Consider the following 15961-nt stretch of genomic DNA (forward strand, 5'->3'; position numbering starts at 1 on the left):
TTTTTTGTTGTTGTTTGCCTTGAAAACATTTATTTTACAACCTTGGTTTCTGATAATTTAGCAGTCTTTATTTTTTTTATTTTTAAGTTCCTATTCAGACATACAATACATAAATTACCATGCTAAAACATAAAATAATTCCTTTCTGCATGAACTGTAGGTATGTACAGGAGCTCATTACTTGCGAGTGTTAACAATTCACGAAGTTCAGACAGCCACGGCTACTTACATACAATTTAAAGGATGATCCTATAAGTAACATAACAAAATATATATATATAGTCTATGTATATATATATTTATATATCATTGCTTTTCAAATGCATTTATACTTTGATTGTTTTGTTTTTTTACAACTTTTTTTTTTTTTAAACACATTTGGGTTTTCCCTTCTCTCATCCCGCAAGTACAAGGGGCAAAATGAGACTCTTGTTACATCTTCAGGTCACACAGACTTCAGAAGAGGCCACAATGAAATCTAGTAGAAAATCTACTAGATTTTCTACCAAATCTACCTATACTACAGCCTTGGTTCATTTCAGTGGGGCTTGGAACGAAAAGAAAAGCACTGGACAGATGCCGTGCCTCAGTTCATCCTAACTTCTTACTCATATGAGACTGCCTTGAATCGAGTGATAGCTAATTGTTTTTTTTTTTTAAAAAAGCCAAAACACACACACACCACATTCCCCAATAAAAGCAGGGGCAGGAGGCGGAGATGATACGAGAATGAATGGAATAGCGGCTGCTGAAGGATGCGACACGCACACACCCAACGAGGAAAATGCAACACCTAAAGCTTTTGCAAATTGCCAGATCTCCAGGTTTATTTCATTGACACACACACACCCATGGGCCTACAACACACCGACATACAGAAACGAAAGCATCGAAATTGAAACAAGCTGCATGACCTACACTATACGGATAAACCATTGTGGTGATTGCCTTCAGCAAAATACACCCCCCCACACACACACAAAGTGCTATATATTAGATAATGGCATTGGGGGGCGGGTGGGGGGGGAGAGAAAAGAATGTAAACTTCAACCTTCCCTACTGTCACTGTGAAGGGGAAGGTCAATTCTTCCAGCAAAAATCCATGCAAGTTTAAAGGACATTTCCCTGTTAACAAAAACAGCCTAAATGTCCCCCAATGTCTCCGTGTTCTATTTGACCCTGAAACTCTGATCTGCTACCTCCATCAACACCTCACTGCCTTCACGCAGATTTAAAAAAAGGGAGTTTCAGACTGGGGTTGGTGGACAGCGATGTTGGGCTGTTTTCTCCCTCTTTTTCTGGCTGAAAGATCAAAGCCAAATTACCACCAGACAAGAACCACAGCAATCCAGCACACCTGTCGTACGATGCTACATTGAGCTCCATCTCGCTGGACTGATTACCTCCAGAAGTAGCCTGGAGGCTTCTCCACTCATCACGCCCCTAATATTGGCAAATTGTTTCAGAACTCACCCACCCCTCAACTTTTTTACACCAATCCATACAAGCCATAACCCTGCCAAGAACAACTCAATGCCTCTAGGATTTTGCTAACTTCTGTATTTTCTCTTTAGGACATGGATGACGAACCTTGCTCTAAGAGTTCTCATTGGAGTTCTCTCTTGCATTATTTAAGGACATGGTTTTGTTGTCCATTCTTTGAGTATATTTGCTGTGCGAAACCCCAAAGTGCTTGCGGGAAACATGATTGTTGCAGTCGAACCTTAAAAACAGGCCAGAAAACAGGTTCCCAAATCTACCTATACTACAGATGAGATCAATCGCAAGAGATGGGTTATTCACTGCAGATCCACTACAACACCGCTGCGTGAGCTGTGCGTCTCCTTGTTAGCATCATGGGAATATCTTCCCTTTGAATAAATTCTTGGAAGTCTCTCATTATATGTTACTGAACACTGAAACTTCATGGGGTATCACATTTTATTAACCGATATGAGTGCTGTTATATAAAGCAGCTTTTTAAAAAAAATACTATGCTAAAAAAAACATGGGAAACATCAGAAATTGAAAAAAAAATCTATGCACAAATGAGTGTTTACAGAAGGATAGATATAGACAGAGATAAAACACGACAGCTTCTTACATATATTTCCTATGAACTTTATTTAACATTCATAGGCACAATGCCCCTTAGCGCTATACAAAGGATGGCTGCATTTTTCTCATTCATTGCTCCAAACTATTTTCTAGCTTTTTGGAGTCAGGGGAGAACAGGAAAGGAACTTCACATTACAAGGAAGAAAGAGACTGAGGAATGACTGAGTTCACACGATCACGGTGGGAGAAATAAGACACAGTGGTTTATTTTCCCCGCCATGTGTGCAGGTCGCATGCTGATGCAAACAGCCCAATTGCCCTTACTACTACGGCTTGTCGTGTCAAGAAATCTCGGACGGCATGGGTTTTTGAGGAGTGGGCCACTGCAAACAATCCATAGGTTGTTGCTGGGTTGTTGCACAACACAATAAACCACACTATCAAGTTCGCATGACAAGCCAAGTGGACGTGAGCACCATGTACATATGGCACCTGGTGCAAATGCAACAACCCCCGCAGATAAATTAAGCCACGGTGGGCTGTCGTGCCAGGTGAACTGGCCCACTATCACTTCAACAGCAGCTACGGCAGAGGGAATGTGAAACTTCTCTGGAATAGAATATATATATATTTTAAAACTGAATCCCAAGTGACGTTTTTTTTCCCTGACACAGCACTATTTGCACTTTGGTGTCTGAAAAACTAACATGCCAGTTACTAGTTCTGAGAAAGATTTGTCTTTTTGTTGGCAGTAACATCTAACCAGTACTCCCATGATACATTTTCAGACATGGGAGAGCCTTCCGGGGACACTCCTGTATCAGGGAAGGGGTGTAGATGGGGCGCGGGGTCAATGCTGAAGTAGCAATCTTTCAGATAAAATCTCATGGTGCAGCATGATTTAATAGGAAGTCTAGGAAACCAATTATGTTTCTCAAGTTGCATTTCTTCCAAATCCCAGGTAATCAAAACTATGACCCATAAAACTCTTTGTACCATGAGAAGTTGTTCTCTCCTGACCAGCATAACTGGTTTAAAAAATGGGCAGTATGACCAGAGGTTAAGATAGCACCTGTTAACACAGCTGAATGCAATATGTGAGTGACAACAGCCAACAAATGAAAAAGCTTGAGAAATTTAGCATCACTTAAAGGAAAATGACAACACAAATTTAATGTGCTGGCAACATGTTTAAGTGCAGACTAATGCCGCAGTGTTTCAATTTTAACAAGGATTGGCACGGAACGTTCTGCATGTAATTTTTAAAACCCATTTTATGTCCCTGCCTTGATTCTCACCTAGCTCATTGCAGCCTCTAAACGAAGAAGCTGTATCCATTTTGGTGGACGTGGCTGTAGGTGGGTGGGTGGTCTGTAGCTCACGTATTCATGTCCGTGGAAGCTTAATTTAGCCAAAGACACAGAGCTAGGATTTGATTTGGCCACAACGCACAGCGAAGTGCGGCTTCCGGGCTTGAGGTGGCTTTGGATATTATTTATGCCTGTCACAAAACCATGCAACGCTCATTTCAGTTGGCACTGGTTTTGACAATGCTAAAAAAAGACTGAAGGATAACCTGCTTTGTGTGTGTGTGTGTATTTCAGAGAGTTGAAGGCAGTCTGAAAGACTCACTGCTCATGGCGTGTACTCTCACAGTCCCCAACTTTCACGTTTTGTAAAATGGCTTTGGTATACTTTCAAGAACCCATAAACTTTATTAAACTAGAGGCTGCAATAGGAGGACTTAAGACGTGTGCACACACCAAGGGAAGTAAGCCACTTTCAATTTTTTGATAAACTATTGCCTGTCTTGAGCAGAAGATAGAACTATTAGGAATTTGAATCTTGGCTTTATTGTAAAAAAAATTATCAGCACATAGACAGTGAAAGAGCTCAAACTTCCCATGTCTACTGTTACAAAGTTAGGAATAGAGACTGCGTTTAAGACCCTATCATGTTCCTTCATCCTGGCACTTTATCCAAGTAATTAAGGGTTATTTAGAACAAATGTTATTGTCATGAAAATCTACAGGCTGCCAATATTACCGTCAGAAATCTTGTTATGTATCTACCCCCACATAACTACTGGAATGCTTATGAAATCATTACACAAGAGCATCAACTGATTAACCTATGATCTAACCTTAAATTATCACACAAACTCAGGAGTGGAAGATGCAGAAGGAAAAGAGAAAATGCCCTGAAATTGCATTAAAAGAGCATTTTGTAAGCCAATTAACAATGCCAGAGAATAAAGTCAATGGCAACAAACTGGTTTGGAAGCATAATTTTGTAGGGGACAAAGTTAATGAAGAATAACATAAAAAAACAAGTCAATGCCTATCATGGCCCTAGTTTTTCACTAGATGTTACACTCTGGATTCTTAGTATCAGAGTCTCATGTGATCTCATGTGATCATCATGTTAAAAACAAGACTGAAGCTTGACAGGAGGGGCAGGGTTGATATCATATCTAGTTTTTAGACAGTGAACTCTGCCATCTTCTATTAAGCGCTAATTAGCCATTACAAAGTTATCCTCCACATTCAAGATTATGCCCAGTAAGGTAGCTCAGGGCTTTCTAGACCAGATACATATTTTTCGCCCTAGAGTGGCCGGACATTAAGTAAAACACTGGCTATGCATAACATCCTTGCGTTTTGATACAGATGCAAGTTTGGAAGAGATTAACGTGGATTCATGCAAGTGAATTCAGGGTGTAGTAAGCTAAAAACTAACAGTATAATAATAATAGACGACTCAGTGTTAATATTGTGCTATGCTAGTACTTCAAACGTTAAATACTGGCCTTCTACCTGGGCCAAGAGGACACCTTTGGGACAGAGGAGGAACGAAAGACCTACTTGGCTTTCAAACAAGTTTGATCCCAACATGTTTAACATGATTTCAAAGTGCTTCCTTTTTACTCCTCAAACTTCCTTTCAGGTCTAGTGAGGGGCAATAATCAGATTCCTGCAGAGAAAGCCCAGCAGCCTGTGAGGGGAAAGGCCATATAGAAGCACCCCTAAAAGGGATGTAGAATTAAAGGAAGTCAGGCCTCATCTAGACATGCTGCAGAATGAGATCAAAGAATGCTGAGATGGCAGAGTTGACTATACCATATGGGGCTGAAGGCAGGGGGAAATACATATTTTTAAGCCCTCTTACGTTATAAACTCCCTAAAAATTGAAAACCGGCAGAATACGCAAAGGGCTTCACTAGAAAACTCTGCCCCTGATGTGGTAGCTTTCTATTTGCAATAACCCGTTCTGCACCCCCACCCCACACTGGGTAGGAGTCAAACTGGTATCTCCCATTTGCAATCTGAAATGGTACAGTCCACTCCACCACCACAGCCTTCTGCAAGTGTAGATCTAACGTCAGCGACTTACAAGTATTTGTAAGAGAAAAGATATAAAAGGGCAGGAGGGAAGGTATAAGTGCTCTGAGCTCCCCCCAAAATAAAAATAAAACGAGCAGCCGCCGTCCCAAAAGTCTGGAGTGCCCCTGGGTGATGCCTTTATTAATAGATCTAACATTTTCTAAAATGACACTGAACAAGCAATGGCAACAGAACTAGATAGTAAATGTTACTGGGATATCTAAGAAAATCTCATAACGCCCACTGCATTCACATTCACACACGCACACACACAAATTTCCATTCATGATTTCCCCTCCTCAGCACAGAGAGGGAACCCCTTTGAGAGTGTTCACTCTAAATTTATCACTGATGGGGGAGGAAGGGCAGAGAGAGCCCAACTGAAAGGAACATTATCTAAAAGAGGGGAAAAAGTGCAAAACATTTCATCGGAGAGATATAAGGAAACAGAAGTGCTTTGTTCTTTGACAGCCATTTAGCAATCACGTGGGCACTGCACAATGGTAAGGGCAGTTCAGTCTGTACCATACCCATTTTACAAAGAAAGAACAGAGGCAGAGAAAAGATCAAACCTGTTCGAGGCAACTACACGAATGAATCCAGCAACAAATTCAAGATTCTCAACTCTATGTACAGAGCTCTGTCGGCCGAACCACGGTCAACTGAGGTCTGTTTTCTTTATCACACACCAGCAAACCCAACTTTGCCACCAAGCGTATTACATCCAACAGGAAGCTACAGCCAAGTCCAGTTCCCTGATGAGAGAATCTGTATGAGATGTGTTAAATGCATTCACACTAGAGATTTTTTTTAAAACTGTACGTTAAAAGTAATCTTTAGGTGTAAACCTAGAACACATACTTTCTAGAGTGGCCCTTACGTTAGTGGGTTGTTGTTTTTTGAAAAGAGCTGCTTGTGAAAATTATCAAAACGATATATATTCAAACAACAGAAATATAAAACTTGCTCTTGACTATTTATTTACTTAGACTTCATTCAAGCTAGACAATGAGAACATACATGAGTTTCAGGTTTTCATGTTCATGCACAATTTAAAAATTGGCAATATTTGATTATAAATAGTGCAGGGGAATGATTAAATTCGAACAAAACTAGTGTGCACTTAAATTTAAAACGCTGAGAGATAATTCAAGTAACATCTGGTTTTGTAGTAAAACCCACATTTTGGCCCTTTCCTACACAAGACTATCTTAAGTATAAAGCAGCTGACTGTCAGACTATGGTCCGACAAAGAAATAGATACACAGGGGAAGATTTCCAGAAAGCAGCGATTTGTTTCAAGTTCCCTTCCTTGCAACATTAGCATTTTTCAAGGTAAGCCTGTTGAGACACAGGTGTAAGGAGCGAAGGGGCAGGTGGGGAAATTATTGGAAATCTTAGTTGCTATCAAGTGGATGATGAACAGCAGCCTTCCAAGCAATGTTTGTAGCTGAACTGTATGGAAATATGGTGGCTTCTGGGAAAGAGTTTAATCGCTCTTTGAAAAATGCTCATTGTCGTTGTTGTTTTGGCTGGTGTCACTGCTTAAAATGCAGAATGTATCCATCACACTCCTTGTGATAACTCCTCAATACATTACAACACAAAGACGTTTATAACGTAAACTCCACACATGCTATTTTTTTTTCTTAAAAAAAAGGAAACAAAACAAAACCAAAAAAAAAGAGAGAAGACCGAAGCTAAACTGCTTTAAATACTGCATGCTACAGTACTTCCAATGTATCATCAAGATACAACACTGAAGGTGACAAAAGGCGAAGGGATTACAAAATATTCTCAGCAGGTTGGAGGTTGCCCTCGTATTGTGGCAGAGTGTCGCCCCTCCCCGTATTCTATTTCTAATGTCCATGATTCTAGTGCTGGATTGGCCATGTTATTTATTCTTATCCATTCTAGTTAACAGCGCTTCCTTAGCTTAGTTAAATCCGTCGGTATGGTAGCTGGTGTGGGAGTCTGCCGTGAGTTGGGTCGTCTCTGTGGCTGAGGCTGGCTGTATCACAATAGGTGTATCAGAGGTCTCTGAAAAATAAATAACATCTTCCTTAGAGTTATTTCTTCCAATTGCTAAGAGGGGTCATCTAGTTAAGACTAGGACTGTCAAAAGCAACTCGCCAGGGCCACGTAAAAAAAAATAATGCCATTTTCTTATTCCCTGAGGTTACAACTGACCAATATCAATATGTGCAGGCAGCAGGAGACAGCAGTCTCCTTTGCGGGTTGAAAAGCTGAGTTAGACTGCCGTGTGGCTGTAATTTCTACAATACTTCCTTCTCTCAGAGACAATGGCTTGGTTCATCATTTCTCCATCCATTTCAAACTAACAAAAGCAATTCATTTAGTTATTTAAATAGCATATCCTTAGTTCATACAACAGCAAAGGCTCATTTATAATAATTTGCAAGGTGTACGTGGCCGGGGGGTGGGGGTGGGCGGGAGCTTTCATTCATCCATCCATCTATCCCTTGCTAACCAAATTAACAAATACACTATTGCCTATCCACTTGAGACCAAGCCAACTCATTTCATTTGAACATAAGCATACCATTGTGTGCCTTTACAGTGGCCTGGTTCAGACAACACGCTAAGCCATGCTGCTTAAGCATGTTAAGCAGCATGGTTTAGCGTGTTGTCTGAACCAGGCCACAGTCATGCCTCGCAGAGTAGCTGACCAGACCTCTGCTTCATACAGGAAGGTATCTGGCAGTCTTCGAGAAGCCAATCCTTAAACATTTTAATCTGCAGCACTGGGTGCCTCCTGACCAGTTGCAGTTTCAACGTCTCACCAAATCACCTCCTTCTCGTCTTCTAACTTGTGATCTTTAGTCATTTCTCCTCTGGCAGATCTGGAGGGCCAAGACTTACCCCTCTCATCTGACTGTAGCTGTGCCTCCAAGTCTTCAGGGGAGACATAGTATTCTTGCTCTTCTCCTTCAGGGGGTTTTGGTTTACACTTTCCACAGCAACAGTTACAGCAACAGCAGAGACAGCAGCAGCAGTAGCAGCCTGTTATGAGCCCACAGAACACAAACAGCGCCTGCACAGAGGAAAGAGATCGTATATAGAACCAGCACAAAAACCCACCTCTGCTACTGAGGCGATGAACACCAACTTAATGTATATCTCATGCTATGTCACCTGGGACACAATAGCTGAAAACAGCGACTCAAATGTAAGCAGCATGCACCCTCCTGTGCAAAGAACACCCCAGCAGAGAATGTGGAATAGGATGGGAAGCCCTCACTCAAAGTGGCCGCCTCGGGCCATCTCCCCGCTGCCTTGTGGGTCCATGCAACTCCCCAAGACCCATTTCTAATTTGGCCTTGTCCTGCTATTGGTCTGGCCCCATCTCCGTGTGGTGTATTGGCCAAGGTGGAGTTTCTAAGACAGCCTTTCCCAATAAGGTGCCCACCAGATGTATTGTTCTGTAACTCCCATTATCCCCCGGACAGCATTGCCATTAAGCATACTGGCTTGAGATGGCAGCAGCTGCAGTACAACACAACTGAAAGGCATCAGGTTGGGGAAGGCTGTTCAAGGGGAGAAGAACATGGTGAGAATTCAAAAGATGGGGTGACACAGCTGAAAAGGCCCTCCCCAGATTGCCACAAGAAGCAGACGTGCCGTCAACTCAACAACCAGGAGGCCTTCATCTCTAGATCTCAGTGGATGGGCAGGTTGACATAGGACAAGGGGCTCCCTCGACTAGCTTGCTGAGGTCTTATATGTCAACATCACTTTGAGCATGGCCCAGTAATGCATTGGCAGCAAGTGCCGTTCTCAGTGCAAAAGTGTAATATGCTCACAGTAGGCTGCCCCACCTAGTTCTGCATTAGCTGCAGTTTTCAGATCAGTCTCAAGGGAAGCGCCATAGAGTGCATTGCTGTAATCCTATATTGAGCTTGCAAGGATCACCAGGAGTAAAAGGAACTCCTAGTCACCAAATCCACCTGGGCCTACAGTGACAGAGATGGTTCAAGCACTTCCCTCCAAGCTACAAACCTGATCTTTCAGGGGGAGTGCAACCCTGTCCAGAACAGATAACCTGCTTAATTCCTGGACATGGAAACCAACCATCCAACCATCTTGTCAGGATTCAGCCTCAGCCTATTTGCCCTCATTCAGCCCTGCACTGCTTCCAGCCACTGATCCAGGACTTGCACAACTGCACCTGATCCAGATGTCACAGACAAATGGAGCTGGGTGCCATCAACATACTGATGACGACACCATGCCCTAAATCTTCTAATGATCACTCCTAACAGCTTCATATAGAAGGCAAATAGAAGGGGACAAGGTACTGTGGCACTCCACAGTACCAATCTGAGGCGGGGGGTTGCCTACAGTCACCCAATGCAACTCTCTGAAACTAGTACTATGAGTAGGAGCAGAACCACTGCAACACAGTGCCTTTTACACCAACCCACAGGACCAGTCCAGTAGAATACTATGGTTGATGGTATCAAAAGCCGCTGAAAGATCAAGGAGAATCAACAGGGTTACACTCCCCCGACTCTCTCCTGATAAAAGTCATCAAGGCTGATTTTGTCTCAAAACCAGACCTGAAACCAGACCAGAATAGGCCTAAACTAGTTTTCTCTAAATCTTTTGCACTACAATCTAACTTCGCAGTTGCTCAGTTTAAGAAACCCTTTGATGTGTTTTAAGTGTTGGCCTATTGTCCCTTTCCGGACTTTCAAACACCATTTTGCGGTGGTGAGAGCATCAAAAGATGACCTTTCCACCCCGCCCCTTGACCTTTCCACCCCGCCCCTTCACGATCACATAAAGCGTTCCTATGAAACTGCCCACATATGGTAGAATTGCAAGCTACTATGTCTTGAAATGATATGAAGGGCATGACTGCATAAGCCACGCTAAAGGGCAGGGTATTGAATGTATTTTATTAAAATATTTCTGAACCTATCAGTGCTATTAGTGTTGACCAGAGTTGTCTAAGCTTATGGCTTCTTATTAATTTTATTACCCAAAGTCTTACTAATACATCTAAGATGCATCCACAAGCACGAAGAGACGTTAAGCTGTCTCCTCAAATGCCTGGCATGGGCTTGTCGTTTCAGAACTGCTAGCTTAGAGAGCCGTTTCTATTTCCCATATATATGCCACCCAGTTCCCTGATACACTGTGCTCATACATCTTTTTTTCTCAAGACAAAGAACCAGGAGGAAAGAAAACGTAATCGTGTCTGATTCATCAAAACGGGAAATCAGTACATGCAAAAAAAAAAGAATGGCAAAACATGATATGCGAGAGCTCTAAATGTTAAAAGACCACAAGATCGTTTTGTGTAGTAGACTTAATTGAGTCATGTCTTCTTCAAACCACAAGGTGCCTACAAAAGCATTCTAGGTTTTTCAAGAGACCACATTTCAAAGACTGATGCTCATGGAATATTACTAAAATCAGTTTTACTTTTTGCCCCAGAATCCATAGTTTGTTATGGCTATAATTTAATCAATTTGGTTATGTCTTAGAAATGTTAATAGTTGTTAATTGGGCACCAGACTTTTTTAAAAATATATTTTAATAGAATTATTTACAAAATTGAAGATAGCGACTGCCATCTTAAAGGGGGGCATTCATTCCAGTTCTCTCTCATATAGAAGCAAATGTTTCTACTAACATGTCTGCTACAACACATGTGCATTATCTAAATAAAAAAGGAAGCATGCCTCTTGCTTCAGAAACATTTTTATCCTTATTTATTTATTTACAGCAGTCTTCCTCAACCTGGGGCGCTCCAGATGTGTTGGACTACAACTCCCAGAATGCCCCAGCCAGCTGGCTGGGGCATTCTGGGAGATGCAGTCCAACACATCTGGAGCGCCCCAGGTTGAGGAAGGCTGATTTACTGTATTTATATATCACTCCCCATTCAAGAATTTTGGACTGGTGGACAAAGAGAATAAAAGAATTACAAAAGCAGAACAAAAACACATTAAAAGTACAGTTTTAAAAGAAACGAAGTGCAAATAAAACCTTGGCTGGTCATTAAAAGGAAAGCTTCCTGGAACAACGTTTTCAGGAGGCGCTGAATGGAATACAAAGTTGGCACCTGACTGACCTCCAAGAGGCAGGGAATTCCATAGGAGGGGGGCCACCACAATGAAGGCTCTTCATATGCAAATTTGATCAATAGATTGACTTAAATCCTGGCAAGACGGAAGCCCTGTGGGTGAGTGGTCCCCGAGTCCGGGAGACAGGCTCATTGCCTGTTCTGGATGGGGTTGCTCTGCCTCTGAAAGAACAAGTTCGTAGTTTGGGGGTACTCTTAGACCCATTTCTGTCGTCGGAGGCTCAAGTAGCCGCCACGGCTCAGAGTGCCTTTTACCATCTTCGGTTGGTTCGCCAACTACGGCCTCTCCTGGACAGGGATAGCTTGACCACGGTGGTACAGGCATTGGTAACCTCAAGATTGGATTACTGCAACGCGCTCTATGTGGGGCTGCCCTTGAAGCTGCTCCGGAAGCTGGAGCTAGTGCAGAATGCTGCAGCTCGGCTGTTGTCTGGAGCTGCCCCTTTCCAGCATGTAACTCCTCTGCTGAGGGAACTGCACTGGCTGCCTATTCGCTACCGGGCCAGGTTGAAGGTTCTTGTACTTGTGTACAAAGCCCTAAACAACTTGGGACCAGGATACCTGAGAGAGCGCCTTCTCCCTTACCAACCTGCCCGGTCACTGAGGTCATCCGAGGGCCTGCTCCTGGTGGTTCCACACAGATCCATCCTCCGATTAGAATCCACCAGGGGAAGAGCCTTCAGCGTGGTGGCCCCCCTCCTGTGGAATTCCCTGCCTCTGGAGGTCAGGCAGGCTCCAACCTTGTACTCCTTTCGGCGCCTCCTGAAAACGTCTTTATTCCAAGAAGCCTTTCTTTAACATGCAGCCTTGGATTTCTGTTTTTGCTTCTTTTTAAATTTTGTTTTAGCTGTTTTTATTCTGTTTTTATTTTCATTTTACCTTGTACACCGCTCTGAAATTTTTCAATGGGGAGCGGTATATAAATATTCTAAATAAATAAATAAATAAATAAATGCATATGATTAATGAATCAAAATATATTTAATCAGGTTGCAGCCCTCTATTTTTCCAATACTAATTTTCCTAGACGTGGAGAGAGGGAAAGAGACTCAGCAGCCTAGAAAACTGTTTTGAAGTTGCCTGAAGAAAGCCTAAATACTTGATGTCCTTAATGGCTTTTTGGAAAAACAACACATCTTCTGGGTAGGCAACAGAATTATTCAAGAGTCCATAGGATTACTATGTTCTAAGCCAAAAGCAAAAGCAGAGGGAGAAAAGCATCCAATGAAGTGAAAAGAAAGGAGAAACAAATTCTCAGGATGCTGAACTTTTTATTTGTAGGTTGTAAAGCCCGACGCGTTTCAGCCTGTACCTTTTCAAGCCCTTCTTCAGGGGGCTGTAAATATTTAAAATACTACCAGGCCGAAACACGTCGGGCTTTACAACCTACAAATAAAAAGTTCAGCAACCTGAGAATTCGTTTCTCCCTTCTTTTCACTATGTTCTAAGCCAAGAACAGCCCAGAATAGAATGCACACACCACTTACCTTTGCCCACCAGCTGGATAGCACAAAGTACGTGTTCACATTTTCCTCTCCAAACTGTTCTGCTACATACAGACCCAAGGAGCCATACTTATCATAGATATTTCGTTTTGTAGCATCAGTCAATATTGCATGTGCATTGTTGATCTCTTTAAATTTATCCGCAGCTTCTGGATTATCTGGATTCTTATCGGGGTGATATTTTAATGCAAGTTTCCTATGGAAGGAAGAAACCATATGAAGAGCAAAGAACAGCTAAGAACAGCTACCACTCTCAACAGTCCCTCTGCCCATGTCTGCTCCTAATAGCCTACAAGGTACACTTCATAGAATCATAGAATCATAGAATAGCAGAGTTGGAAGGGGCCTACAAGGCCATCGAGTCCAACCCCCTGCTCAATGCAGGAATCCACCCTAAAGCATCCCTGACAGAGGGTTGTCCAGCTGCCTCTTGAAGGCCTCCAGTGTGGGAGAGCCCACAACCTCCCTAGGTAACTGCTTCCATTGTCGTACTGCTCTAACGGTCAGGAAGTTTTTCCTGATGTCCAGCTGGAATCTGGCTTCCATTATCTTGAGCCCGTTATTCCGTGTCCTGCATTCTGGGAGGATCGAGAAGAGATCCTGGCCCTCCTCTGTGTGACAACCTTTTAAGTCTTTGAAGAGTGCTATCATGTCTTCCCTCAATCTCCTCTTCTCCAGGCTAAACATGCCCAGTTCTTTCAGTCTCTCTTCATAGGGCTTTGTTTCCAGACCCCTGATCTTCCTTTGGGCAAACATCTGTTCACGTGGGAATTACTCATTAAACAGATGTTTGCGTAAAGCAAGGAACTGCTTTTGCCAGTTAACTTTTCTGTCAAGAGGAACAAAAGACGAAACTATTTTATTTTTATGTGTTATTTATTTATTAAAACATATGTATCCTGCCCTATTATCACAGGGATCTCAGGGCAGCTTAACTGTGCACGTAGATTTCACAAAAGATGAGACATCTACATAGGAAACTATCCACAAACCTGCAAAGCAAACTCCATACGCGTTTTGCAGGAAAGATCTGTGAAGCTAAGTGGGCAAGAATCTAGCCTGATGGCAGATGTTTCCTCAAAATCCACAGGTTCTTTCATACCCACAGAACACGTGCCATTTCTAGGTTTGCGTGCATTTCTCCGTGAGTTTCCTTTAGCAGCAGTGGGAGTGGGTGGGGTGGGTGGGCACAGCCCTGGAATTGTCCCTTCAAGTCAGATTTTCATAAATCACCTTTTCAGACATCTCTGACTATTTCTTTCTATTCTGAGACATTGCAGGAATACGGACGTGCGTTGGGACCCAGCATTTTGCCAGAAATCCAAGGGACAAAAGCTTTCTCACTAAGCCAATATGACAAAATGGTCACTGCTGACCTCTAGTGTAAAATTCAGTTTACTGCAATTTATCAGTTGTAAACTCCTCCACATTACCCCTGGACTCTCCTATTAAGACTACTGTCAGTGAATCAGTGATTTTTTTAAGGCTATAGCTATTTGAAATGTAATCCCACCCCCACCCACCCACCCAATTCTAAGGCAAAACCATTAAAGGCTGTGATTAAACGTTCAATGAGGCAAACAGACTGAACGTATTACTACAGATAAGATATATTGCCAAGACTCACCACTGAGTCATAGAAGCTTCCTCCATTGCCCGTAAAATGGCTATGATGAAGACACAACTTCTTAAAACAATGTTTTGTTGAAGACTGGCAAGAAACCTAAATCATGATTCTAACCTATTACTCTACATATATTAGCAGAGATTTTATTACGTGACAGTACAGTCTGCAAATGGTGAATTCTGAATAGTAGCCTGAACAAATCCAACAGGTTCTCATTATCTTAAGATACAGCGGGCAGTTTCACAGCAAATAGCCCATTACCCTAAAGGAAGTAGGTAAATATTTAACTAGTATCTTGTACTCAACAGTCAATGTTTCTGTTCTTTTGGGGAGAAAGTTTCACACCCGTAGCATTTTGATCAACACTAAGCTGATCAGCTAATGGGGAATGTAAACTCTTCCATAAAGGAATCCAATTAACTCTGTATCTGCATTAACAATTAATATATATTAGAAAAAATTCAGAGGAAGTCTTTAAAGAAACATACTCTCCAAAAATCAAACGATGCTTACAGGATAGCAAGGGCTACAAGAGCACAGAAGACATAAAAAATACAAACAGTGTTAAAGGCAACAAGCAGAAATAAAATAAATGAAAACCTTTCTAAACAGTTCAAAATCTCTTACCCACATGATCCTTCTGATATGTTCCAAAAGAAAATAGAAGTCACAATGAAATCCCAAAAGCCAGAGGGATAGCAATGGCTGTTTGAATTTCCTCAATGTTTATACTCTAAAATATCATTACCTTGTAGAAATTACTAACTAGAAAAATGTCTCTGATCGTCACTCCTAAACAAGGGACTCTCTGAAGTTTAAACCATAACTTAAAAAGCGTTTCTCACTTACAGGTTAGCACATTACAAATGATGCATTTTCTACTAAGGATCGAAAGAAAATACAGGACAATAGGTCATATCTGAGCATATTTTGAGGCTGCTCAGAAAACACAGTGTAGGTTGCTTAGCATGTTGTCTGAACATGCTGGTTAGCATGTTGTCTGAATGTCTGCAGAGTGGCTAGTTAACCGAACAGTATGGCTAACATTTTCTCAAACAAGATTTGCAGATTTATCCCAGAATACTTGGCGTAGGTTTATCATTTGCTGAGTGAGTAATTTTTCTTGGATATCTCTCTCCCAGCAATTCTCCAGTTAGAGTTACGGTTTCGGTCAATGCTGCTCGTACAATTAGTGGAGATAATGATACTAGTATTGGGAGGTGGTCACTTTCAGGACGGTCCAGCACTTCGAAAGAGCTTACTGAAGGGAACA

At 42.0% G+C, this 15961-nt stretch overlaps 1 protein-coding gene across 2 annotated transcripts in view; it reads right to left on the bottom strand.

The window, feature by feature from the left end:
• DNAJC5 (DnaJ heat shock protein family (Hsp40) member C5) overlaps nt 1-15961 on the bottom strand; it is a 73463-nt gene continuing 57502 nt past the window's right edge. For both annotated transcript variants that reach the window (XM_063147440.1, XM_063147441.1), the window contains exons 4-6: nt 13044-13257; nt 8325-8496; nt 1-7481 (exon numbers count right to left, since the gene is read on the bottom strand). In XM_063147440.1, the coding sequence (XP_063003510.1) occupies nt 7378-7481; nt 8325-8496; nt 13044-13257 (490 nt within the window). In that variant the 3' untranslated portion in view covers nt 1-7377. The remainder of the gene's footprint in view (nt 7482-8324; nt 8497-13043; nt 13258-15961) is intronic.

This window comes from Elgaria multicarinata, chromosome 1 (assembly GCF_023053635.1).
Source record: "Elgaria multicarinata webbii isolate HBS135686 ecotype San Diego chromosome 1, rElgMul1.1.pri, whole genome shotgun sequence".
In the NCBI taxonomy this organism is placed as follows: Eukaryota; Metazoa; Chordata; class Lepidosauria; order Squamata; family Anguidae; genus Elgaria; species Elgaria multicarinata.